Genomic DNA, 27,253 nt, shown 5'->3' with positions numbered 1-27,253 from the left:
CACATTAGATAGAGATAATGGATACATGAACCTTGATGGCAGGTGGAGTAAAGGACAAACTTTTTTTTCTAGATTGAACCTAGGGTCTTGGGATTGACAAGAGGAATGTCTGGGGAGAATGAACCCTCACTCGGCCTTGGCGTGTTTCGCTTCTTTAGAATTCCAGGTGTTTCACTAGTTCCTGTGGTTTGTCCAACAGCATTTCCCAGTATCAGGGTCCTCAAGGCCCCTTTCACATCTTTGTTTCTCAGAGTGTAGATAATGGGATTTAAAAGGGGGGTGACTATGGTATAGAAAAGAGAAACAAACTTTCCCTGGTTTTTGGATCTACTATTGGCCGGTTGAAGGTACATGAATATGATGGTCCCATAGAAAATGACCACAACCAGGTGAGAGGAACAGGTCCCAAAGGCCTTTTGGCGCCCCGCAGCTGATTGTATCCTTAACACAGCTTGGGTGATAAAGCCATAAGAGACTAAGATGAGTAACACCGGGACTATTAGAAAGACTACACTGGCCACAAAGAGTTCTGCCTCGTTGAAAGTCGTATCCACACAGGCCAATTTGATGAGCACTGGCACCTCACAGAAAATATGATCCAGTTTGCGATGACCACAGAGGGGCAGCTGCACAGTGAGGGAGCTCTGAACCAGAGAGGTAATGAGGCCGCTGAGCCACGCTACACTGGCCAGAGACGCACAGAGCCTCGGGTGCATCATGACTGTGTAGTGCAGTGGTCGGCAGACAGCAGCATAGCGGTCATAAGCCATGACGGCCAAGAGGATGCACTCAGACGAGCCCAAGCCCATGGCCACGTAGAGCTGGGCCACACAGCCACCGTAGCTCATGGTTTTGTCTGTCTTATTCATGGTAACCAGCAACTGTGGGGCAACACTGGTGGTAAAGCAGATGTCCACACATGAGAGGTTGCTGAGGAAGAAATACATCGGAGTGTGGAGTCTGGAGTCCAGACGAGACACTAGTATGATGGCAGTGTTCCCCAGAAGGCTCAAGATGTAGAGGAACAAAATGATGACAAAGAGAAACCTCTCTAGCTGAGGCTGATCTGAAAATCCCAGGAGAAGAAACCCCTGTTCAGAGCTGTTGTTGGTTTCCTCCATTTTCCTGCCGCTTCAGGACACGTCAGCTTCAAATACTAAGTGATTAATATCTGGGGGAGAGAAAGTAATGAGGTCAAGACTGGTAATCCACAATCGTTTACAGTATGATTCTCTTCCTTTTGTATCTCCTAAAACATGTTGTGAAGACCTAGAGAACTTTCCTCAACATAAATCCATGGGCTGGAAATGCCACTTCCTTCTATGTTTATTGAATGAAGTTTTACTCAAATGACAAAAGTATTGTATTAACTTTTGTTTTGATATTTGTATTTACTCACTCTTTGCTTATTCTTGTACTTTGCCGATTTTTACATTGATATATTTGTATGTTCAAATGCTGTATTTATGCAGTAAAGCAACTGACCCAATGTCCTTTCTATGCAAATATTTTGTTATATTTATACAAATATATATATATATTTTGAGATGGAGTCTTGCTGTGTTGCCCGGACTATAGTACAGTGGCGTGATCTCTGCTGACTGCAACCTCTGCTTCCTGGGTCAAATAATTCTCTTGCCTCAGCCTCAAGAGTAGCTGAGACTACAGGCATGTGCCACTATGCCCAGCTAATTTTTGTATTTTCTTTTGTTTTTTGAGATGGAATCTCGCTCTGTCTCCCAGGCTGGAGTGCAGTGGTGCAATCTCTGCTCACTGCAAACTTCACCACCTGCATTCAACTAATTCTACTGCCTTAGCCTCCCAAGTAGCTGGGATTACAGGTACAGTCCCCATGCCCAGCTAATTTTTGTATTTTTTGTATTTTCTTTTTTTAAAGTAGAGATGCTGTTTCACCATGTTGGCCAGGCTGGTCTCGAACTCCTGACCTCAGGTGACCTACCTGCCTTGGCCTCCCAAAGTGCTGGGATTATAGGCATGAGCCACTGTCCATGGCCTCAGTTTTGTATTTTTAGTGAGATGCTGTTTCACCATGTTGGCTAGGGTGCTCTTGAACAACTGACCTCAAGAGATCCACCTGACTCAGCCTCCCAAAGTGCTGGGGTAACGGGCGCGAGTCACCACACCCAACCTCTATACAAATCTTGACTAATATTCACAAGCTACTATCAAAGTGATATTTTCAAATGCCAAGTCAAAATAAAATGGAGAATTTATAAAATGAAATGTGTGTATATGTTACTCTATATGTATAATAGTTGTCTAGGTAGAATTACATCAAAAGCCAAAGCAAAATTAAATTTTTCTTTTTAAATTATACTTTAAGTTCTAGGGTACATGTGCAGAATGTGCGGGTTTGGTACATAGGTATATGCATGCCATGGTGGTTTCCTGCAGCCATCAAACCATCATCTACGTTAGATATTTCTCCTAATGCTATCCTCTCCCCTAGTCCCCCAGCCCACCGACAGACCCTGGTGTTTGATGTTCTCCCTGTGTCCATGTGTTCTTATTGTTCAACTACCATTTATGAATGAGAACATGTGGTGTTTGCTTTTCTGTTCCTGTGTTAGTTTGCTGAAAATGATGGTTTCTATCTTCATCCATGTCCACGCAAAGGATGTGAACTCATCCTTTTCTATGGCTGCATAGTATTCCATGTTGTATATGTGCCACACTTTCTTTATCCAGTCTACCGTCGGTGGGCATTTAGGTTAGTTCCAAGTCTTTGCTATTATGAATAGTGCCACAGTAAACATATGTGTCCATGTGTCTTTATAGAATGATTTATAATCCTTTGGGTATATACACCACACTGCCCAAAGTAAATTATAGATTCAATGCTATCCCCATCAAGCTACCATTGACTTTCTTCACAGAACTAGAAAAAACTACTTTAAATTTCATATGGAACCAAAAAAGACCCTGCATAGCCAAGACAATCCCAAGCAAAAAGGACAAAGCTGGAGGCATCACACTACCTGACTTCAAACTATACTACAAGGCTACAGTAACCAAAACAGCATAGTACTGGGACCAAAACAGAGATATAGACCAATGGAACAGAACAGAGGCCTCAGAAATACTACCACACATCTACAACCATCTGATCTTTGACAAACCTGACAAAAACAAGCAATGGGAAATCAGTTTCATGTTTAATAAATGGTGTTGGGAAAATTGGCTAGCCACATGCAGAAACCTGAAACAGGACCTCTTCCTTACATCTTATACAAAAATTAACTCAAGATAGATTAAAGACTTCAATGTTAGACCTAAAACAATAAAAACCCTAGAAGAAAACCTAGGCAATACCATTCAGGAGATAGACATGGGTAAAGACTTCATGACTAAAACACCAAAAGCAATGGCAACAAAAGCCAAAATTGACAAATGGGATCTAATTAAAATAAAGAGCTTCTGCACAGCCAAAGAAACTACCATCAGAGTGAACAGGCAACCTACACAATGGGAGAAAATTTTTGCAATCTGTCTAAGGTCTAATATCCAGAATCTACAGATAACTTAAATTTACAAGAAAAAAAACCCTCAAAAAGTGGGTAAAGGATATGGACAGACACTTCTCAAAAGACATTTATGCAGCTAACAAACAAGAAAAAAAGCTCATCATCACTGGTCTTTAGAGAAATGCAAATCAAAACCACAATGAGATACCATCTCACACCAGTTAGAATGGCGATCACTAAAAATTCAGGAAACAACAGATGCTGGAGAGGAGGTGGAGAAATAGGAATGCTTTCACAAAATAAGTTTTTAAAAGTAAGTGGAAAAAGAAGACCAAGAAAAATTCCATAGCTGTGTGTGGAGCGCAGAGTGCTTCCCTACCTTCTGAAGTCACAAAAAGATGATGCCAAATCAGGCGTTTTAATTGTGTGTAACTTTAGTAGCAGGGGGAGAAAGAGAAACTGAACAAATATTAAGCTAATAGGTAACTTACACTCTAATTATGATTTTTGTAACTTTCCAATGTGTTTGTGTGTGTGTATACACGATATAATTAGGGGGCAATTCGGAGATTGCGTTATTTCTGTAACATATATAGATTTCTTTGAGGCCAGAAGTTGTGGAATTTAAGACTTTCTTTTCCTTAAGAGAATGAAACTATACAGAAACCCTCTGTGATGAAGAATTGTGTAAAACCATCGTTGTTTGATCTAGAATTATTTAGGGGAAAGACAAAAAATCATTTGATCCTCAAAGCACTTTGTTCATTCCCTCTGTTACTATAGTTGTTAATAAAGTTAAAAATAAGTAGAAAGCTGAAACTGTATCCTTTTCTTACTCCTTATATGAAAATTAATTCAAGATGGATTAGAGACTTAAATGTTAGACCCAATATCATAAAAACCCTAAAAGAAAACCTAGGTAATACCATTCAGGACATAGGCATGGGCAAGGACTTCATGTCTAAAACACCAAAAGCAACGGCAACAAAAGCCAAAATTGACAAACGGGATCTAATTAAACTAAAGAGCTTCTGCACAGCAAAAGAAACTACCATCAGAGTGAACAGGCAACCTACAGAATGGAAGAAAATTTTTGCAATCTACTCATCTGACAAAGGGCTAATATTCAGAACCTATAAAGAACTCAATTAAATTTACAAGGAAAAAACAACCCCATCAAAAAGTGGGCAAAGGAGATGAACAGACACTTCTCAAAAGAAGACATTCATACAGCCAACAGACACATGAAAAAATGCTCATCATCACTGACCATCAGAGAAATGCAAATCAAAACCACAATGAGATACCATCTCACACCAGTTAGAATGGCAATCATTAAAAAGTCAGGAAACAACAGGTACTGGAGAGGATGTGGAGAAATAGGAACTTTTACACTGTTGGTGGGATTGTAAACTAGTTCAACCATTATGGAAAACAGTGTGGTGATTCCTCAAGGATCTAGAACTAGATGTACCATATGACCCAGCCATCCCATTACTGGGTGTATACCTAAAGGATTATAAATCATGCTGCTATAAAGACACATGCACACGTATGTTTATTGCAGCACTATTCACAACAGCAAAGGCTTGGAATCAACCCAAATGTCCATCAGTGACAGACTGGATTAAGAAAATGTGGCACATATACACCATGGAATACTATGCTGCCACAAGAAAGGATGAGTTTGTGACTTTTGTAGGGACATGGATGCAGCTGGAAACCATCATTCTCAGCAAACTATCTCAAGAACGGAAAACCAAACACTGCATGTTCTCATTCATAGGTGGGAACTGAACAATGAGATCACTTGGACACGGGAAGGGGAACATCACACACCGGGGCCTATTATGGGGAGGGGGGAGGGGGAGGGATTGCATTGGGAGTTATACCTGATGAAATGACGAATTGATGGGTGCTGGCGAGTTGATGGGTGCAGCACACCAACATGGCACAAGTATACATATGTAACAAACCTGCAGGTTGTGCACAGGTACCCTAGAACTTAAAGTATTAAAAAAAAAAAAAGAATAGACAACAGTTGCAATGCATAGGCTAAATCATGGATGCGCCAGCTAACTAATTATGTACTGAGAAAGTAGTACGATTTAAACCAATCTCCTGTCAACTATATACAGTTATATGCATATGCATGTGTGTGTGTTTTCTGGTGTCTCTCCTTGCCTCTTCCACTACACTTTATCTTAGCACACACCGTTTTCTGCCTGGACCTCAGTGAGAGGCTTCTATCCAATAACCCCTTGCAACCTTTGCCTTACTCATCCCGTTATTCACAGACAAACAGAACACAACTCATCAAACATAAAAAGTAAGCTTTTGGTGCTGGTATGTATCTTTAGCTATACGATTCATCTTAGCCTTTCTACTTTTATTCTTAAAATGTACACTAAGCTTTCAAGACAATGAATAATAAAAGAATGTACAAGTGATTATTTCAATGAAATCAGGGAAAGAAAACCCTCCAACTACAGGCGACATGTGAGGCAGACAGACACATCAGAATTGGTGCAGAAAACCAAGATTTGGACCAGGAGACCCTGCAGGGAAGACAAATGGGATTTGAAGTTACTGGTGGTGGCAGTGCTCAAAAATATCAGGAAACATCTTTTCCTAGATTGAGAGTGTCATTGGATCAGCATGAAGTTCTGCGAACAATTATGATAGACAAGGAGGCAGGAAGCCATCAAAATGGAAAGCCAGCAAATGGAAAGAAGGACCACATGGGGAGGAGGTGGTGGAGCTAACAGGGCAGCGTAATCTACACTGGGGTGATCGCCAGGCCAGGCCTGCCCCCGGTGAGGGGTGGGATACAGAAGAGAACACGGAGAAGACGGCAGGAACGAGTATGACAAGGCCTGAGGAACCTGCCAAGACTCCCCAGTGCCTGTAAACTCATGGAATTCCCCCAGTAATAACTGAAAAGGCAAATTGAATCTTAAAAATAAGATATGGAAATTCAGTTTCCTTCCAACACTACACACAAAATAAAAATAAGTAGGTAACTTCCTAGCAGAATAAATCAATCCACCCAAAAATTATTGCCACGAAGCAGAACTAACTCATGATACGGTATCACACTTAATTTACAAAGAAAAAGTTCTTGACAGACACTTTCAGCAACGAGAGATCATCATGAGGCCGAAATACTGGAAAGCAGAGACTTGATAATTGACATAATTTGTCAGTCAACACAAAGATGTGAAATGGAAATTAGCTTGACCCAGGAAAGAATTTGAAGAAAATGATGAACAATAAGCCAAATGGTTGCTTCATAGTTTATATAGCAATAAAATAATGAAGTTGGTAAGTAGTGAAGCATCAAGCATAATGATACAGTAATAAACACTAAGAAATATTGACTAAATTTGGATGTTAAAGGAAAAAAAGCGAGAGAAAGCCATTATATTCTTATGTATGCTAGGGAATCAATAGACATTGTGTAAACGGAAAGACGACAGTGTTTAGTCTTCATAAAAATATTTCTATACTTTATAGAAGTGTTAGCATAAAGGTAATAGAAAAAGTATAAACATTGTACTAAATGGAAAAAAATAGACAACTTAATGACTTTTTTTTTTTTTAAAAAGAGGGAATACAATATAAAACAAAACATGAGAAAATGCAATTAACCTTAACGGGCATATCAATACACAATGGGATTAACATACTTATTAAAGGAAAAGATTACTGTTCCCTCTGCCTTGCAGTCTTTTCCCCCAGATCCACTAGAACCCATTTTTTTCAATCATTTTAGGTCTCTTCTTTGCTATTTGATTATCAGAAAAGATTTCAATGACCAATGAATAAAAAAGAGTGATCTGTCCCTTATCCTATTTTTCTTCATAAAATTAACAATCTTGAACATATTTTTATAATTCTCTTTTCCTAAATATAGTGTCATATTAATAAGATGCGACATTTTGCTCATTTTTATCCGTGGCATCTGCTGAAAGCCTAACACGGTTCTACCCCCAAAAGCAGATGCTCAAATATGTTCTGAATGAGTTTATTCAGTCACTTTCTGGAAGGAGAGGGCTGGGTCAGACACAGTGCTAAGGACTCAGAATCCTTACTGCTAGAATGACAATGAAATGACAGCATGTTACTGGCACATTTAAAATGAAACAATATCAATACTGAAAATATTTGTAAGGTTTATCTGAAAAAAGATATAACACATTTACCTGTGATTATTCAGAAATTTAAATTTCTAGATAATTTCTAAGATTAAAGTTTTTTTAAATGTCTTAAAATTTTAGATAACAATTTTAAGGAATACATAGTATATATCTGTATGTTATTAAAAAGTAATTGAAAGTAATTACTTCATATTATATTAAACTATTATAGCTATAAATATGGTGTAAACTGTTAATGGTTATTTTGCCCTTTCTTCTCTTGCTACCTCCTGCTGTCCTAAGAGAAGTTGCCTTAAGCAGAATTGTCTCATCCTGATCCCGAAAATCACTCTGTCCACTCACACATTATCTTTACCACGCTTGAGGAAAAAATAACAGAATAAGAGATGAAGGTTATGTATTATTATTGTGACTCTTGGTGTTTGTAAAATTCCAAAATACTGAGATATGGCTAAATAAAATTCTATGCAACTCTATTGAATGCATGGATGTATATGTTTATGTAAGTTTTCTTTTGACATTTTGTTTTGGTAACTAGAGTTTTATTTAAATACCCGCTCTTATCCTTGGACTTTGCAGAGTTACTGATTTAGTTACTGGCGGCAGCAGATTCAGAAAGACAATACAGTCACTGAAAGCACAGCAAACTCCTTGTTGTCAAAAAAAGCCTTGTGTTTACACCCTCTAGAACCTGGCACATACATAACACTTAAAATATTTTGCTAAATATATGAATGGATAGATCTCAGATTGGGTTAAATTTTCCCTCACACCAACCCCATTCTCCATGTTTTTAACTACATTTTGTCTGACTTCTTTTGAGAGTAAAAAAAAAAAATCAACATTTGGACCTGGCATTCCTCATGACCCCAGGAAAAAGCTATCTCAGAATAAATTTTGACAGTTTATAGTAAGTCTATTTTCAAGGACAATAGACATGATGATGTCAGATAGATAGATAGATATTATCAAATCTAAGGACAGTCTCGTTTTTTAAATGAGGGAACTGAAGTCAATTAGAAAAGAACTTATTTCCCATATTCATAGCTAAATTAGAACCATGCAATTATGCTATCGTTATTCTCATTTTAAATACAGTCTAATAATAAACAATAACACTGATCAAGCACTGAAAAAATGTAGTTTATGACAAGTCTATGCTCCAATTATTTTGTTTATTCTAGATTTTTTTTTATTTTTTATTTTTTTATTATTATACTTTAAGTTCTAGGGTACATGTGCATAACGTGCAGGTTTGTTACATATGTATACTTGTGCCATGTTGCTGTGCTGCACCCATCAACTCGTCAGCACCCTTTTAAATGCTAGTTTATTTTCTTGCTATGTTGTTCTCAGTTGCTGTAGTCCTAAACAAATGTAGAGAGAAAATCATCCAATTGAACATTTGGATGGTTGTGAAGGTTGTGAAGGACCAGTAATTGTTTAGTTCACCATTCTTTGTGTTAATCTTAAAATCAGTTGTTCTTGGCCAGGCGCAGTGGCTCACGCCTGTAATCCCAGCACTTTGGGAGGCCGAGGCAGGCGGATCAAGAGGTCAGGAGATTGAGACCGTCCTGGCTAACATGGTAAAACCCGTCTCTACTAAAAATACAAAAAATCAGCCGGGTGCCTGTAGTCCCAGCTACTCAGGAGGCTGAGGCAGAAGAACGGCATGAACCCGGGAGGCGGAGCTGGCAGTGAGCCGAGATACTGCCACTGCACTCCAGCCAGGGTGACAGAGTGAGACTCCGTCACGAAACAAAAACAAAACAAAAAAAAGGCAATTGTTCTTTTTTCTAACAATGATTGTAATATATATCATATAGAATTACCAGCTAAATATCTTTAAAATATCTTATTTTCTTTTTATGTCAAAAGAAACAAACATAGGCAAGGTGGAAACTTTGATTGAAGTCTAGACAAGACATAGGATAGGAAACAGGCTATCCAGATTGCATTATTTGTTTTAGTTCACCCAACTTTAAATTACTGACGACAAACACACTGGTCAAAAATGAATGAATGGGTTCCTGTTTTCACCAAGTCCTGTGCTCTTGGGATTGCTATAATCAAAAAAAAAAAAAAAAATCAAAATCAAAAAAATAGATGTTGCTCTGGATATGGTGAACAGGAAACACTTCTACAGTGCTGGTGGGAATGTAGACTAGAACAACCACTATGGAAAGCAGTGTGGAGTTTCCTTAAATAACTAAAAATAGAACTACCGTTTTATCCAGCAATCCCACCACTGAGCATCTACCCAGCGGAAAAGAAGTCATTATATGAAAAAGATACTTGCACTCACATGTTTATGCAGCACGATTCGCAATTGGAAAAATCTGGAACCAACTCAAATGCCCACCAATCAACGGGCGAATAAAGAAACTGTGATATGATTTAATACTACTCAGCTATAAAAAGAAATGAATTAATGGCATTCACAGTGACCTGGATGAGATTGGAGACTATTATTCTAAGTGAACTAACTCAGGAATGAAAAACCAAACATCATTATGTTATCACTCCTAAGTGGGAGCTAAGCTATGAGGAGGCAAAAGCATAAGAATGACACAATGGACTTTGGGGACTCAGGGGTAAAGGGTGGGAAGGGGGTGAGGGATAAAAGACAACAAATAGGGTGCAGTGTATACTGCTCGGGTGTTGGGTGCACCAAAATCTCACAAATCACCACTAAAGAACTTACTCATGAAACCAAACACCACCCCATGTCCCAATAACCTATAGGAAAAAAAAAAAAAAAGAAGAATAAATGAAGTCAAGGAATTGGTGTAAATAATGAATTGCTAAAAAGCAAATCTTTACTTCCACTTGTTTTATGTATTTATAAAGGCTAGGCGTCCTCATGAGAAGGGTTTTGCAATGCTTTCTGCATTTTGATTCATTCAGTTTTAGACTTCAAGAGGTAAGAGGGGCTAATAATACTGTGGATCAAAAAATAAATGTTTTAATTGAATATACATTTAGATATTTTGTGTTTTTTTAAATTAATGAAATATGTTTCTGAATTATAAAGTTAACTGCTAAGCATGCTTGTTTATTTGATAATGTCTGAGAGAATTATAAATGTTACTTTTAATAAATTGTTCTAAAGGAAATTTGTTAAACTATGTATTTCTATTCCTACTTTATGTATTAATCAAATAAAAAATATATCAAGTCATCCATAAAGCAAAGTGAATATAAAAAGCAACAACAAAGAAAAAATAACTACTGTGTAAAGAATTTGACTATTTGGTTAGTGATTTTGCTTTTAGCTTTTTAAATATTTTTAATTTTAAGTCAGTGATGTCTAATCTACCTGTGCAATTAGACATATCTTATTTACTGTTTATATATGATGTTTATGTTTATTTAGAAAAAAATTATTTTAGTTGTTGGATATATCTGAAAGATGAACTTTAAAAAACATTTTTACTCCACATTATTGAATAAACCAGTAAGAAACTTTTAGAGTTTGTCTCTAATTTAATAATGTGTAAATCACAGACCATATTTAATTAAATATTAATATTAATAGTTTATTAATTTTATTAATACTAAATTATATTTAGCTACTCTTTTAATTCAAAGAATAATTTTCCTTAAACATACTGGCTGAAAAGCATAAAAACACTGGAAACGCTCTTTTTCACAAACATGTGCTGCTACTTAATGTCCAGCACACATCACACAGAAAAATCTCATGAAAACATTAGTTGTGCTGTATCGCTCTTCTTCAGAATGCTTACATTTTACTAAGAATAAGCCCCTACTGCTCTCCATAGTCCCTCAGCTTTGCATGGGCTAGCAGCTGCTTCCCCAGCCACACCTCCAATGCTCTGACTGATTCCCTCAAAGGGAGCACACTATTTTACACCTCCAGTTTTGGTCCAACAACTCTTTACTAAGAAAGACCTCAATCTTTCTCTTATATCTCTTTTCTGGTCCTTGCATGTAACCTCGTCAGAGGAGGACATCCTGCCTATTGCCTATCACTGCTTCTTGAACATTATTTCTTTATTACAGCTATCAAAATTTGTCACTTTATGTATAATGTATATAACATAGATAATAAGTACATGACATATATATGCTTTGAGGAAAAAACACATTTCTATTCTGTTTAACATTATATTACATAGTCATGTAATAATAGGCTACTAATGAATAAATGAATCCTTTAATGTGTTAATTAACATTTGACCAAATCTTCTGCTTCTGATCGTTGCCATCCTCCTATACACACACAATTAGTCTAAGGTCACCAGGAACTAACTTATACATAAACAAGATGTTTCTGACCCATTTCAAAGATAGGGAACACACATCAGGGGAACCATGGACTGTTTCTTCAAACCTAGGAAGAAATAGAGCTATCACAGGATTTGTGGGAAGAAAGGAGTTTAGGTGAAATTTAAATGAAGCAATATTTTGATAGAATATTACCAAGTAGGGTACGTAAAGGGAACAATGATAAGTCCAAACCAAAAAGTAGATGTGGGGGTCCTCTTTTCCTGGAAACTACAAAATTAACATAGATGCGGACTGTTGCATTAAAAAATCTTTAATCTGAATTTCTGCACCTGAGTTGGAAATTGAGATTTCTCCTCTGCATCAAAGTGACTTAGATTCTCCAGCACAGAGAAAAACATTTCACCTCACTGATAAAATTTCAAAAAATTAATGTCAGATAGTCTGTGACTTAAAAGAAACAGGTGTTTTGTTTTGTTTTGTTTTTCAGTGAGTAACACAAGAGCAGTAGCTCAATGAAGGGAGTTGTTTGGACACATTAAAACCCTGCCGTGTGCTTGGAGGAAACGTTTTTTTCTGCTGAGTTTACACCTGGATTTATGTGCCTTTTATAAATGGCAAGGCAGATGTTGACTGTCTAAGCTATTTTTCACTCTCTCACTTCATAATCAGAAGGTAATTATGTTAGATTAAGAGTGAAGGTTAGTGTCTCATTAACAGCTGTCACGTCCTCTGCTTTGCAATAGCTCTCCTTAAAGCTCCTTTCACATCTTGGTTCCTCAAGCTGTAAATCAAGGGGTTAAGCATAGGTGTGATCACCGTGTAGAAAACCGCAATGATCTTGCCGCCAGCCCAGGAGGACCTCGACTGGGGTCTCATGTACATGAAGATGGCAGTCCCATAAAATAAGGTCACCACTGTCAAATGGGAGGTACAAGTGGATAATGCCTTATACCGCCCAGAGGCTGACCGCATCCTGAGAAGAGATTGAAGGATCCGGACATAGGAAACCGTAATGAGGAGGAAAGGGACGAAGACAATGATGATACTGAAGATAAAAACAACTAGCTCCGTGAATGAGGTGTCGGTGCAAGCCAGAGTCAGGACAGAAGGTACCTCACAGAAAAAGTGATTCAGGATATTAGGCCCACAGTAGGGCAAGCTCAACATGAGAACATTGATAACCATGGAACTCAGGAAGCTACTGGACCAAGAAATGACTGCCAATTGAATGCAGGTGTTTTGGTCCATAATGAAAGTATAATGAAGAGGATGACAAATGGCTACATATCTGTCATAAGCCATGACACCAAGGAGGACACACTCAATCATTCCAAAGGAGAGGGAGAAGTACATCTGAGTAGCACAGCTGGAGAATGGGATGGTGTTCCTTTTCCCCACCAAGTTGGACAGCATTTGGGGGACATTGGTGGATGTGTAGCAAATGTCCAGAAAGGATAAATTAGTGAGGAAGAAGTACATGGGAGTTTGGAGGCAAGGTTCCATCTGGATAATAATGATGATTATAACATTTCCAGCCACAGTTGATAAATAGAAGAACAAGAACATACTAAAAAGAATCAGCTGCATCTTTGGTTCAGAGGACAACCCCAGGAACACAAATTCAGTGACAGTGAAGTTTGTGTTTATTGACTCCATCTTTCAAGGCATCTTCCTCTCACAGTACCATTGACTCAACTGAAGACAAAGTCAAATTCCCTATATGTCAGAGGTTTGGAAACTCAAGATGGGAAAAATAAGGAGAAATCCTGGTCTGAGACTGTGTCCTGAGTATCTGAGTTTTAGTACAAATGGAAAGCTTTTCTTCTACCTTTTCAGGGAATATATGATGAGATCAGACTGTCAAATTCAAATACTGATTTGAGTTAAGCAAATATTCTTTCCTTTTCTGAAAGGGAATGCTCTTTTGCCTATTCATAATCATTTCAAACTTGATTCATTCTTCAAAGACTTAGTTACACTTCACTTACTTCACAAAGATCTGATTCTTGCTGTTGTTGTTCTCCACCTAACAACAGAGCAACACAACACATCACTCAAATAAATGGCAATGAAGATTATTGCTTCATGCATTACCCCACCCCACTAATCTACACATAAAGCCAAGCTTCCTCTACATTACCCTGATGCAACCTTCTAAGTCCTTAGACACCCTGACACCAAAAAACGAATGTGCACACTAACAAAAACCGTCATGAGGCACATTAATTGGCAATTTTTCCACTTTACCATTTCCATACTGTGGAATCTGGGATGATCTTATTATGCATAAAATGAGAATAATAATAGAATATATTTCATAAATTTTAAGGACTAAAATTAATAAGATATACAAAGAATTTAAGACAATGTCTACACATGGGAAGTAATCCAGAAACAGCATCTATTATTAATAGACCTAATAACAAAGTGATTTTACTCATCTGGAATTTTCTCTAATAATAATTTCAAGGAAATAATGAAAATTATCTAGACAAGTTAAAGTTACTAGGTCTACTTACTGAGAACTCCTCGAGCCCCACCCTGTGCCTATTTGCTCTTAGTTCATATGTAGTGTTAGTATGTTTGGTTAACTGACTTCTATCCCTGAGCAGTTCAAGAGGAACAACTTAAAAAGACATTTCGTAATGATAAAGCCGAGAAGTAGGCATAGTTAAATAGCAAAAAGTAGCTGTCAATTATTCATCCATTGATTTATTAATTTTTTTATTTCTTTGGTCTTTTTTTCTTCCCTTCAAAACTAACTTTTTGATATTGTAGTATGTAGTAGACACAGAGTATACATTGATAAATATAACATACATTCATAATACTGTCGTGAACTTATAGTCACGGCAATTTGCCATAAAGGAAGCAAACTGGTTCCTAAGGGAGTAGAGACTCTTGCTCAAGAAGACATTAAAGAAACAAGTAGTTACAGGTCAGGAAAAACAATATATCAAAGTATCCTTTTGTGAATAATATTGACTCACATGTAGTATATATTAGATGGCTTTCACAAGCTTTTATTTAAATCATGGTTTTCAGATCAAATACTTCTATGAACTGGCAAAACTTTTCATTTAAAATTTCATGTCCAGGGATAAGAAAAGATGGACCTGGAAGGAGGAGAGAGAAATCAAGTCACAGTGTCCTACTTCATCGGAGGTAGGAGGGAGGGTAGTGGACAGGACAATTTAATGCTGCCAGAGCTCAAATAAACCCTTCCTATTTTCTACTCTTCTTAAGTCTTTATCTTATATTAGGAATAAATTTACTCTCATGGTAGGCATGATATCAGTCGAAGCTTATTGTCAAGCAATCATTTATTCTTTACTGAACAACACTAATGCTCAAAAGCCATCTAATTATATTTTAAAAAGTTGACAAAAAGGCACAACCTGTGGCTAACTTACACTTTACCCTATGCCAGGGTGTATGGAATTATATCAACACATTAGGCATTGTATGTATTAAATGGATAAATGACTCATCTTTCTATTCTGCAAATCATAGAAAGAAACCTAATATATCTTTTACATCAAAGTAGAGAAGTCTAATTTTCCTTCATAAATTCAAGATTTGCAAAAGCTAAAAACTTTAATTTCTATAATTTAAACCACCTGTATAAGTGAATACATTTCTTTCTCCAATGCGTAACTAAATTTATGACTTACATTTGGTAGATAAGTTTGATAGATAGTGATGATATTGTTAGTCTCCAGTAACACTTCATTTTCAGGGAATAATTTTGCAAAGCAATGTAGTGTAGGGGTTAAGACCATAAACTATGGACATGAATAATTTGGAAATAAATTCTGATACTGTCATTTCTGTGTTGAATCACTTGGGCAAATTTCTAAAATTCTCTAAACTTACCTTTGTCCTGCATTAAGCAAGAACTATATTAATACATAATTCATAGAATTATTTTGATGATTATATTAGAAAGTGCACCTGACAATTCTAACATAGTATCTGACACAGGTTAACTACTTTATAAATTATAATTAGGGTATTATATAAACTCCAGATTTCTTAAATTTGCTACTAACTGACTTGGGTTCTCAGAGTGGAAACACTACTAGATATAACCATATTGGGAGTATTTGTCATGTCACTGTAGAGGTATTTAGACGCTACATAAACTCATACAAACCCTATGTGCATTTAGCATCACCAATACTTATGATATCCTTTCATTGATTATCAGTTTGCCAATAAATAATATTACTAAAAAATCCATTTAAAACTTAAAAACTTTAAAGACTAAGCAGAATAAATATTATATTATAACATAATCCTATTCCCCATCTAATTAAGTAAGAACATTAGGGAAGGTTGCCAAGCAGGCCAAAAAATACCTTTCTAATTAACCTATTATTGAGTTATAAAAGGTATTCTGGAGACATAATTGTCATTTGATAAAATAAAAACACATCACTTACAGTGCTTAAAAATTACACTATATATGATAACTTGCCACTTAGTGTGAGGTAGCTTCATAAATCCTCTTGAATTAATTATTGGAATCTGGTTTTGATCAAAGCACGTAGGAAAAAAAAGGAGAATATACAAGCCGAGGCTCCTGGAATTCCATGCCCTCATAGAGAGGCAAACTTTAAATTAGCAAGAATGTTGTGCTGGAAAACTTCATAACAAAAGTTAACAAATTCTGATGTTGTGTAGAGGTGAATAAATCACCTCTTCTTCCAACAAAAACTCTCTCTATAGAAAGAAAAAAAAAATCACCAAAAGAACTGATACTTGTTACTACACACTATGTAATCATTGCAGGGCAAGCATTTTGCTAAGTACTTATTTCATCTAAAATATATTTATATCCATTTTAAATAGTAAGATATTGCAGATCAGAGAGGCTTTACAACTTTCCCAAAGTTAGAATATTTATCAGAATCACAATTAGTACCCAAGTCTGAATAATACCAGTAGGTCCTTTAGTTAAATAACTGCTGTTAATTTTTATTTTATTATAATCATTTTACCTCTCAATTGGCTATTATAAACACAGGAAGAACAGACAAAGCATACCTTAAGGTCATAAGGAACATATGGATACAATCTGCTTAATACCTGTCATCTCCACATACTCATGCAAACAAAATCCCATAAAAGACAAGGCAAATGCTATCCATGTGAAAACATACAACTCCATGGAAATAAATATTTTTCTGATGACTATAAATGAGATACTGTTATAATAAAACTTGTTTTATATATTTAAAAAGAGCATGATGATGAATTCATACACAGGGAAATCCTTAAGTTGTGTGAGTTTTTTTCATTTTAGGGCCCTAGGCTTAATTTTCAATTCTTGAGGGATAATGTCCCAGACCAATAGTTAAATTTAATGATTCATTTTGAGAGATTCCTTGTTGATGTGTTTACTCTTCTCTCCCATTCCTCTCCCACTGAATTAAACTTTGTTCATGGGTTAAATGTGGCTTGCTATCTTAGTGACCAGGGTATTTTCACCCCTCTATGTTGCTTGTCATGATTAGTCATAAAAATGAGTTTATTCATCACAGGAACAGCAATACCTAAAATAGAGGCTTCAGGGACTCTCCACAATCAACAGGAATTTAGAAGTGGTTATTATTCTAGAACATTTTCAATTACTCACATAGCAGATTTGAACTCCAGGTTGTCTTTGCTCTGATCATAGCACACTCTAGACCCTTCTCTTACTGCAATGGCTATACACAGTTTGTAAGGGGACAAGGCTTGCACTGAAACTTACTAGCAGTGTGACCTGCAATATGCTATTTCACTTTAATGAGCATCCATTTATTCATTTCTTTCTTTTCTCTTTCTTCCTTTTTCTTTCTTTTCTTTTTTTACTTTCTTTTTCAGTTGTTTATTGTTATACTTTAATATTATAGTTTAAATTCTGGGATACATGTGCAGAACATACAGGTTTTTTACATAGGTATACACATGCCATGGTGGTTTGCTGCACCCAACAACCAGTCATCTGCATTAGTTATTATTCCTAATGCTATCCCTCCCCTAGTCCACCACCTCCTGACAGGCCCTGCCGTGTGATGTTCCCCTCCCTGTGCCAATGTGTTCTCATTGTTCAACTCCCACTTATGAGTGAGAACATGCAGTATTTGGTTTTCTGTTATTGTATTAGTGTGCTGAGAATGATGGTTTCCAGCTTCATCCATGTCCCTGCAAAGGACATGAACTCATCCTTTTTATGACTGCATAGTATTCCATGGTATATGTGTGCCACATTTTCTTTATCCAGTCTATCATTGATGGGCATTTGGGTTGATTCCAAGTCTTTGCTGTTGTGAAAAGTGCTACAATAAATATACGTGTGCATGTATCCTTATAGTAGCCATACTGCCCAAAGTAATTTATAGATTCAATGCTATCTCCATCAAGCTACCATCAACTTTCTTCAAAGAATTAGAAAAAAACTACTTTAAATTTCATATGGAACCAAAAAAAAATGCATACAGCCAAGACAATCCTAAGCAAAAAGAACAAAGCTGGAGGCATCATGCTACCTGACTTCAAACTATACTACAAGGCTACAGTAACCAAACCAGCATGGTACTTTTACCAAAACAGATTCAGACAAATGGAACAGAACAGAGACCTCAGAAATAATACCACACATCTACAACCATCTGATCTTTGACAAACCTGACAATGATAAGCAATGGGGAAAGGATTCCCTATTTAATAAATGGTGCTGGGAAAACTGGCTAGCTATATGCAGAAAACTAAATCTGGACCCCTTCCTTGCACCTTATACAAAAATTAACTCAAGATGGATTAAATACTTCAACATAAGACCTAAAAGTATAAAAACCCTAGGAGAAAACCTAGGCAGTACCATTCAAGACGTAGGTATGGGCAAAGACTTTTCTTTCTTTTCCTTTCTTTTCTTTCCTATTTTTTCTTCTCTCTTTTTTTTCCCTTCCTTCCTTCTCTTTTTTTTTTAACTGAAAAGTATTAATTGTGTATATTTATGGAGTGTGATATAGGTGTTGATCTATGTGTGCCTGTAGAAATAGTCAATCAAGCTAACTAACATAAGCATCACCTCATTAACTTATCAGTCTTTTGTGGTGAGAATATTATTCTTTTAGCAATTTCAAAATATACAGTGTATTATTAACTTCAGTTACTATGCAGTATATAGATCACTGAAACATTTCTCCAGTACTACCAAAAATTTTTACCCTTTGATCCACACCTCCCCTTCATCTGTGCCTTCCCCCACCCCTCTTAACTTCTGATACCACTTTTCTACTTTCTTTTTCTATCATCAACTTTTTTATATTCCACATATAAGTGAAATCATACAGTATTTAGTCTGTTACTGCCTGGCTTGTTTCACTTGGTATAATGTCCTCCAGTTCCATCTATGTTGTTGTGAGTGACAGAATTACCTTCTTATTCAAGGCTGTGTAGTATTACATTGTGTATATTTGCCACCTTTTGTTTATCCATTTATCTACTGATAGGCACTTAGGTTGTTTCCAAATCTTAGCTATTGTGAATAATATTGTAGTGAACATGAGAGTGTAGATAGCTCCTTGCTATATTGATTTCAATTCCTTTAGACATATATCCAGAAGTGAGATTGCTTGATCTTATAGTAGTTCTATTTTTCATTTTTTGAAGAATCCCACACTTTATCAAAATGGCTGTGCTAACTTGCATTTCCATCAACAGTGTACAAACAATAATTGTTATCATTTGTCTTTTTAAACATTTACACTTAGCCATTCTCAGAAGTGTGAGGTGATACCTCATTGTGATTTTAATGTGCATTTCCTTTATGACTAGAGATATTAAGCATTTAAAAAATATATATATCTTAGGCATTCACTCCAAAAAAACAAAATTAAAAGAAGGGAATACTTCCATGCTCCTTTTGTGAGAATGCAATTGCCCTAATACCAAACCCAGACAAGAAAATAAAACTGCTGGCTGGTATCATTAATTAACACAGATATAAAAGTCCTCAGTACCAAATTCAGCAGCACATTAAAAAATATCATTTACCATAATCAATTGGGATTTATCCCAGGGTACAAGGATAGTTCAATATATGTAAGTCAATAAATGTGGTACACCATTAAATAGAAATAATGGGAAAAGCCACAAGATTATCTGAGTAGATGCAAAAAAAAAAAAAAAAAGTATAGAAGACATATACCTCAACATTCCTCAACAATAAAGGCTATACATGACGGGCCCACAAGTAACAACATATTCAACGGTGAAAACGTCAAAGTTTTGTTCTCTAAGATCCGGAACAAGACAAGGATGTCCACTCTCATAATTTCTATTAAACATAGTACAGAAAGTCCTAGCCAGAGCAATTAGGCCAGAAAAAGAAATAAAATGCATCCATATAGAAAAGAAAAGATTGAAATTGTCCTGGCTTGCTGATGACATAAGCTTATATGTGAAAACCCTAAAGAATCCACCAAAAACAATTAGAATTGTCAAACAAATTCAGTAAAGTTGTAGGTTAATCACCATACAAAAACCAGTAGGATTTCTTTACACTAATAGCAAGCTATCTGAAAAGGAAATTAAGAAAATAATACCATTTATAATAACATCAGAGAAAAAATACTTAGGAGAAAATTTAACCATGGAGGTGAAATATCTGTGTACTGAAGCTATGAAACATTGATGAAAAAAATTGAAGACACAAATAAATATAAAGATATCCCATGTGCATGGATTAAAATTCAAACACCATTAAATGTACACATTACCCAAAACTATCTACATATTTAACATAATCTCTGTCAAAATTCTAATATTATTTACAGAAACTTTTAAAAAGTCCTAAAGTTTTTATGAAATCAGGAAAGATCAAGACAGAAAAAATTACCCAAAACAATCTTGACTAAGCTATTGCAATCAAAGGAGCATGGTACTGCCACAAAAATAGACATGTCGACCAATGGAACAAGATTAAAGCCCTCAAATAAACCCAAGTATGTACAGTCAATTGATTTTCAACAAAGTTGCCAAGAACGCACAATGGGAAAAGCACAGTCTTTTCAATACATGATGCTGAAAAAACTGGATATCCTCATATGAAGAATAAACTTGGGCCTTGATCTCATACCTTATACAAAAATCAACTCAAAATGGATTAAAGACTTAAAATATAAGACCCCAAACTATAAACTACTAAAAGAAAATATTTTTTACAATGACCCTCACCAACATTAGTCTGGACAATAATTTCTTGGCTAGGACTTCAAAAGCACAGACAGCAAAACCCAAAATAGACAAATGGAATGGTATCAAACTAAAAGGCTTCTGCACTGCAAAAACAATAAATGATTTTTAATTAAAAATTAATAACATAAAAGACAGGGCACAGTTTGTGAGAAAATATTTGCAAACCATACATCTGATAAGGGACTAATATCCAAAATATATAAGAAGAATGTGGAGTTGGAGCAAGATGACTGAATAGAACCCTCCAGTGATCACCCCCCTCTCCCCACAGAAACATCAAATTGAACTATCCATACGAGAAAGCACCTTTATAAGAATCAAATATAAGATGAGTAATCACAGTACCTGATTTTAACATCAGGTCAAGAAAAGTGGCACTGAAGAGAGTAGGAAAGACAGTCTTGAATTGCCTACATCACCTTTACCATTATGTAATGGCTTTCTTCGTCTCTTTTGATCTTTGATGGTTTAAAGTCTGTTTTGTTAGAGACTAGGATTGCAACCCCTGCTTTTTTTTTGTTCTCCATTTGCTTGGTAGATCTTCCTCCATCCCTTTATTTTGAGTCTATGTATGTCTCTGTATGTGAGATGGGTCTCCTGAATACAGCAGACTGATGGGTCTTGACTTTTTATCCAGTTTGCCAGTCTATGTCTTTTAATTGGAGCATTTAGTCCATTTACATTTAAGGTTAATATCATTATGTGTGAACTTGATCCTGCCATTATGATATTAACTGGTTATTTTGCTCGTTAGTTGATGCAGTTTCTTCCTAGCCTTGATGGTCTTTACATTTTGGCATGTTTTTGCAATGGCTGGTACCAGTTGTTCCTTTCCATGTTTAGTGCTTCCTTCAGGATCTCTTCTAGGGCAGGCCTGGTGGTGACAAAATCTCTAAGCATATGCTTGTCTGTAAAGGATTTCATTTCTCCTTCGCTTATGAAACTTAGTTTGGCTGATATGAAATTCTGGGTTGAAAGTACTTTTAAGAATGTTGAATATTGGCCCCCACTCTCTTCTGGCTTGGAGAGTTTCTGCCGAGAGATCTGCTGTTAGTCTGATGGGCTTGCCTTTGTGGCTAACCCGACCTTTCTCTCTGGCTGCCCTTAAGATTGTTTCCTTCATTTCAACTTTGGTGAATCTGGCAATTATGTGTCTTGCAGTTGCTCTTCTCGAGGAGTATCTTTGTGGCATTCTCTGTATTTCCTGAATTTGAAGGTTGGCCTGCCCTACTAGGTTGGGGAAGTTCTCCTGGATGATATCCTGAAGAGTGTTTTCCAACTTGGTTCCATTTTCCCCCTCACTTTCAGGCACCCCAATCAGACGTAGATTTGGTCTTTTTACATAATCCCATACTTCTTGCAGGCTTTGTTCATTTCTTTTTCTTCTTTTTTCTTTAGATTTCTCTTCTCGTTTCATTTCATTCATTTGATCCTCAATCGCTGATACTCTTTCTTCCAGTTGATCGACTCAGTTACTGAAGCTTGTGCATTTGTCATGTATTTCTCATGTCATGGTTTTCATCTCTGTCAGTTCGTTTATGACCTTCTCGGCATTAGTTATTCTAGTTATCAGTTCTTCCACTCTTTTTTCAAGATTTTTAGTTTCTTTGTGCTGGGTATGTAATTCCTTCTTTAGCTCTGAGAAGTTTGATGAACTGAAGCCTTCTTCTCTTATCTCGTCAAAGTCATTCTCCATCCAGCTTTGATCTGTTGCTGGCGATGAGCTGTGTTCCTTTTGCAGGGGGAGATGCAATTTTTTGAATTTCCAGCTTTTCTGCCCTGCTTTTTCTCCATCTTTGGGGTTTTATCTGCCTCTGGTCTTTGATGATGGTGACGTACTGATAGGGTTTTGGTGTAGGTGTCCTTCCTGTTTGATAGTTTTCCTTCTAACAGTCAGGACCCTCAGCTGTAGGTCTGTTGGAGATTGCTTGAGGTCCACTCCAGACCCTGTTTGCCTGGGTATCAGCAGCAGAGTCTGCAGAAGATAGAATATTGCTGAACAGTGAGTGTACCTGTCTGATTCTTGCTTTGGAAGCTTCCTCTCAGGGATGTACTCCACCGTGTGAGATGTGGGGTGTCGGTCTGCCCCTAGTGGGGAATGTCTCCCAGTTAGGCTACTCAGGGGTCAGGGACCCACTTGAGCAGGCAGTCTATCCGTTCTCAGATCTCAACCTCCATGTTGGGAGATCCACTGATCTCTTCAAAGCTGTCAGACAGAGTCGTTTGCATCTGCAGAGGTTTCTGTTGCTTTGTTGTTGTTGTTGTTGTTGTTGTTGTTGTTTAGGTGTGCCCTGTCCCCAGAGGTGGAGCCTACAGAGACAGGCAGGCCTCCTTGAGCTGCTGTGATCTCCACCCAGTTTGAGCTTCCCAGCCACTTTGTTTACCTACTTAAGCCACAGCAATGGCAGGTGCCCCTCCACCAGCCTCCTTGCCGTTAGATCGCAGAATGCTGTGCTAGCAATGAGGGAGGCTCCGTAGGCGTGGGAGGCTCCGTAGGCGTGGGACCCTCCCAGCCAGGTGTGGGATATAATCTCCTGGTGTGCCCGTTTGCTAAGACCCTTGGTAAAGGGCAGTATTGGGGTGGGAGTTACCCGATTTTCCAGGTGTTGTGTGTCTCAGTTCCCCTGGCTAGGAAAAGGGATTCCCTTCCCCTTTGCGCTTCCCAGGTGAGGCAATGCCTCACCCTGTTTCAGCTCTCCCTGGTCAGTCTGCACCTGCGGACCAGCACCAACTGTCCAACACGACCCAGTGAGATGAACCTGGTACCTCAGTTGAAAATACAGAAATCACCTGTCTTCTGTGCCACTCCCGCTGGGAGCTGGAGACTGGAGCTGTTCCTATTCGGCCATCTTGCTCCGCCCCCTCCTAACTGGAATTTTAACAGGACCATTCTGCCATGTGGAAAGACTCAAGTGGGATAAGAATAGAAGCAGGAAGACCAATTCGAGGCTAATCATGGCCTCATACAGAGTGAAAACTTTGGAGCTGGGAAAAATTAGTCAGGTTCTAGGTGTATTTCAGGAATCAAGGAGATGTTGCTAATTAAAAAGCAACAGTGTGAAACAAGAGGCTAATCATGGCCTCATATAGAGTGAAAACATTGGAGCTGGGAAAAATTAGTCAGGTTCTAGGTGTATTTCAAGAATCAAGGAGATGTTGCTAATTAAAAGGCAACAGTGTGAAAACAAGAGAGTGGTCAAGAATAACATAAAATGACTGTTCCTAACATGGAATCATGCTATTTACTGCAGTGGAGAAGACTGAATGAGGATAGGGTTAAAAGGATTATTAGTAGAAATTTCTTCTTAGTGGTAACACATAAGCAAATAATATAGCTCTTAGAATACAATGATAAAACAGTATTCCCTGTGTACTCAATCTTCTGGAGATACCCAGGAGACATTATAGAAAAAAATATTAATTAGACATTTGAATCCATGAGTCTCACTTCAGGGAGAAGGCATGGTCAGGAGAGGTAATGTTAGAATCATGTGCATATAGAAGCATTTAAAGTCATCAGACTGGATGATATTCTCAGAGACTGATGGCAGACGGAGAAGACAAGAAGTTCAGGCGTTGATTCTGGGGGCACTCCAAAATTCAAAAGTCGGTTCTATGGCACTGAGACACATGCAGCAAGCGAAGTGGAAGCAAACCAGACAGGTATGACGACCTGAAATCCAAGTAAAGATTTTCCAGCAGTGAAGGAGCGATAAACTATGACAAACGCTGCAGGTAGATCTAATCAGATGAGGACTTCATCACCGGGTTTAGCCATGTGAGATCATTGAAAGCTGAGTGAAGTAGAAGCAGCAAATGCTCAAGTGGAATAATCTTATATTGTACTATATTTCCTTGAAAATAGCAGTTTGTTAATACTGATGTTTATTAATGCTAATATTGAGAATTGAGTGTGAACCAAGTGTTTTTCCTAGGTCCCAAGGGGATGAACATACAAATAAAAATCATGTACACTTGAATTTTAATTTATTTACCTACAAAATGACTTACGTTAATGAGAAGTTAGTGTCAAGAATTGTCTTTAAAGTGTAAGACAGATGTACATTTGCTAGGTATATGTCTCTCTACCCATTTCTCTGGTAGCATTTGTACTTCTGTACAAAGAGAAACCTGAAGAGAGTGGGTGGATTTTCAAGTCATATTAAGTGATACTGTACTAAACATAACTTACATTTAAAATTGGTGTTTAAGTTATTATTGTGTTTATTATAACATATATGTAAAATATAGTAAATACTGTGTACTTTGTAATTCATCATTGTATATCATTCTTCTGTACACATTTTCCCCATAACTTTGTATCTTTTCTCTTTTTCCATTACACTTCTCTTAGTATATTCTTAGGCCTATATATAATATTATGAGATATGAATTTATAATGCTTTCATAATGTTTCAATGCATAGAAACTCAAGGAAAAATACTTTATTCTTTTTAAACTATATATAAAAGAGGGATGCCCAGTATTTTAAAGACAAACAAGTGATATTTAAAAATAGAAATTTACACATTTAGCAAAAGAGAAAATTGACAAGATGAAGAGGATCAAAAATAGGAAAAATAGAAATTATGAGTACATCTTTTCTTTCCTTGAAGAGTCATTCCCAAAGGAAAAACATAATTAAACAACTTAAGAAATTTAGAATTGAAAACATAATTGCAAAGTCTGTTGCAAAATGAAAACTTTCTAAAACAATTAGATTGTTGGTTCTAGACTTCAAGGATTACTGCAAATGTGATCTTATGTAGCATAATTCTACATATTCATGACAGTGATGCAAACTGAGCTCATTTTCTTTCCCCGTAGGTGAAATTCCTTACAGCCATGGAGAGGAGCAATCACACAGTGACTGAGTTCATCCTGCTGGGCTTCACCACAGATCCAGGGATGCAGCTGGGCCTGTTTGTGGTGTTCCTGGGCGTGTACTCTCTGACTGTGGTAGGAAATAGCACCCTTATCATGTTGATCTGTAATGACTCCCGCCTTCACACACCCATGTATTTTTTCATCGGAAATCTGTCATTTCTGGATCTCTGGTATTCTTCTGTCTACACCCCAAAGATCCTAGTGACCTGCATCTCTGAAGACAAAAGCATGTCTTTTGCTGGCTGCCTGTGTCAGTTCTTCTTCTCTGCAGGGCTGGCCTACAGTGAGTGCTACCTGCTGGCTGCCATGGCTTTTGACCGCTACGTGGCCATCTCCAAGCCCCTGCTTTATGCTCGGGCCATGTCCATAAAGCTGTGTGCATTGCTGGTAGCAGTCTCATATTTTGGTGGCTTTATTAACTCTTCAATCATCACCAAGAAAACGTTTTCCTTTAACTTCTGCCATGAAAACATCATTGATGACTTTTTCTGTGATTTGCTTCCCTTAGTGAAGCTGGCCTGTGGCGAGAAGGGCAGCTATAAGTTTTTGATGTACTTCTTGCTGGCCTCGAATGTCATCTGCCCCGCGGTGCTCATCCTGGCTTCCTACCTCTTTATCATCGCCACTGTCTTGAGGATCTCCTCCTCCCAGGGCCGCCTCAAAGCCTTCTCCACATGCTCCTCCCACCTGACCTCTGTCACTTTATACTATGGCTCCATTCTCTACATCTACGCTCTCCCCAGATCTAGCTATTCTTTTGATACGGACAAAATAGTTTCTACATTTTACACTGTGGTATTCCCCATGTTGAATCCCATGATCTACAGCCTAAGGAATAAGGATGTGAAAGAGGCTCTGAAAAAACTTCTTCCATAAATCAAGATTATCTCCACCAGAGGAGAAACAAAGATGACTTTAGGAAAAAAAGAAATGAATGTAGTGAAATAAAAGAAACCAAAACAGCAACAACAACAACAACAAAAAAAGATGACTTTAGATGGAGTGTTTTGTATTTCAAACAGAGTTACCATTGTGCTTTTGATGATCAATCCCCCTCTTGATACGTGACAGTTACAGACATGTAAAATAAGAAAATTGGAAAATTTAGAAGAAAAACTTCTGAATACACAAGAATTTGAATTGAATTTCCTATCTCTCTTATTAAAAACAAACATAAAACTTAAGCCCAAAACCTCTCCTATATCTTCATAAAGTGAT

At 37.1% G+C, this 27,253-nt stretch overlaps 3 protein-coding genes across 3 annotated transcripts; 1 reads left to right on the top strand and 2 right to left on the bottom strand.

Moving 5' to 3' along the window:
* Positions 1-68: 68 nt before the first annotated feature.
* LOC112636196 (olfactory receptor 2G6) lies at positions 69-1,146 on the bottom strand. The gene has a single exon (XM_025404777.1). The coding sequence runs from the start codon at positions 1,119-1,121 to the stop codon at positions 69-71; it is 1,053 nt and encodes a 350-aa protein (XP_025260562.1). The 5' UTR covers positions 1,122-1,146.
* Positions 1,147-12,619: 11,473 nt separating this feature from the next.
* On the bottom strand, positions 12,620-13,555 carry LOC112621060 (olfactory receptor 2G3-like). Its single transcript, XM_025380229.1, has one exon. The coding sequence runs from the start codon at positions 13,553-13,555 to the stop codon at positions 12,620-12,622; it is 936 nt and encodes a 311-aa protein (XP_025236014.1).
* A 12,438-nt stretch (positions 13,556-25,993) lies between these two features.
* Positions 25,994-26,911, top strand: LOC112613417 (olfactory receptor 9G9). Its single transcript, XM_025368905.1, has one exon. It carries the CDS (start codon positions 25,994-25,996, stop codon positions 26,909-26,911), a length of 918 nt encoding a protein of 305 aa, XP_025224690.1.
* Positions 26,912-27,253: the final 342 nt, after the last annotated feature.

This window comes from Theropithecus gelada, chromosome 1 (assembly GCF_003255815.1).
Source record: "Theropithecus gelada isolate Dixy chromosome 1, Tgel_1.0, whole genome shotgun sequence".
NCBI classification, from domain to species: domain Eukaryota; kingdom Metazoa; phylum Chordata; class Mammalia; order Primates; family Cercopithecidae; genus Theropithecus; species Theropithecus gelada.
This window is presented reverse-complemented; position numbering and strand designations above follow the sequence as displayed.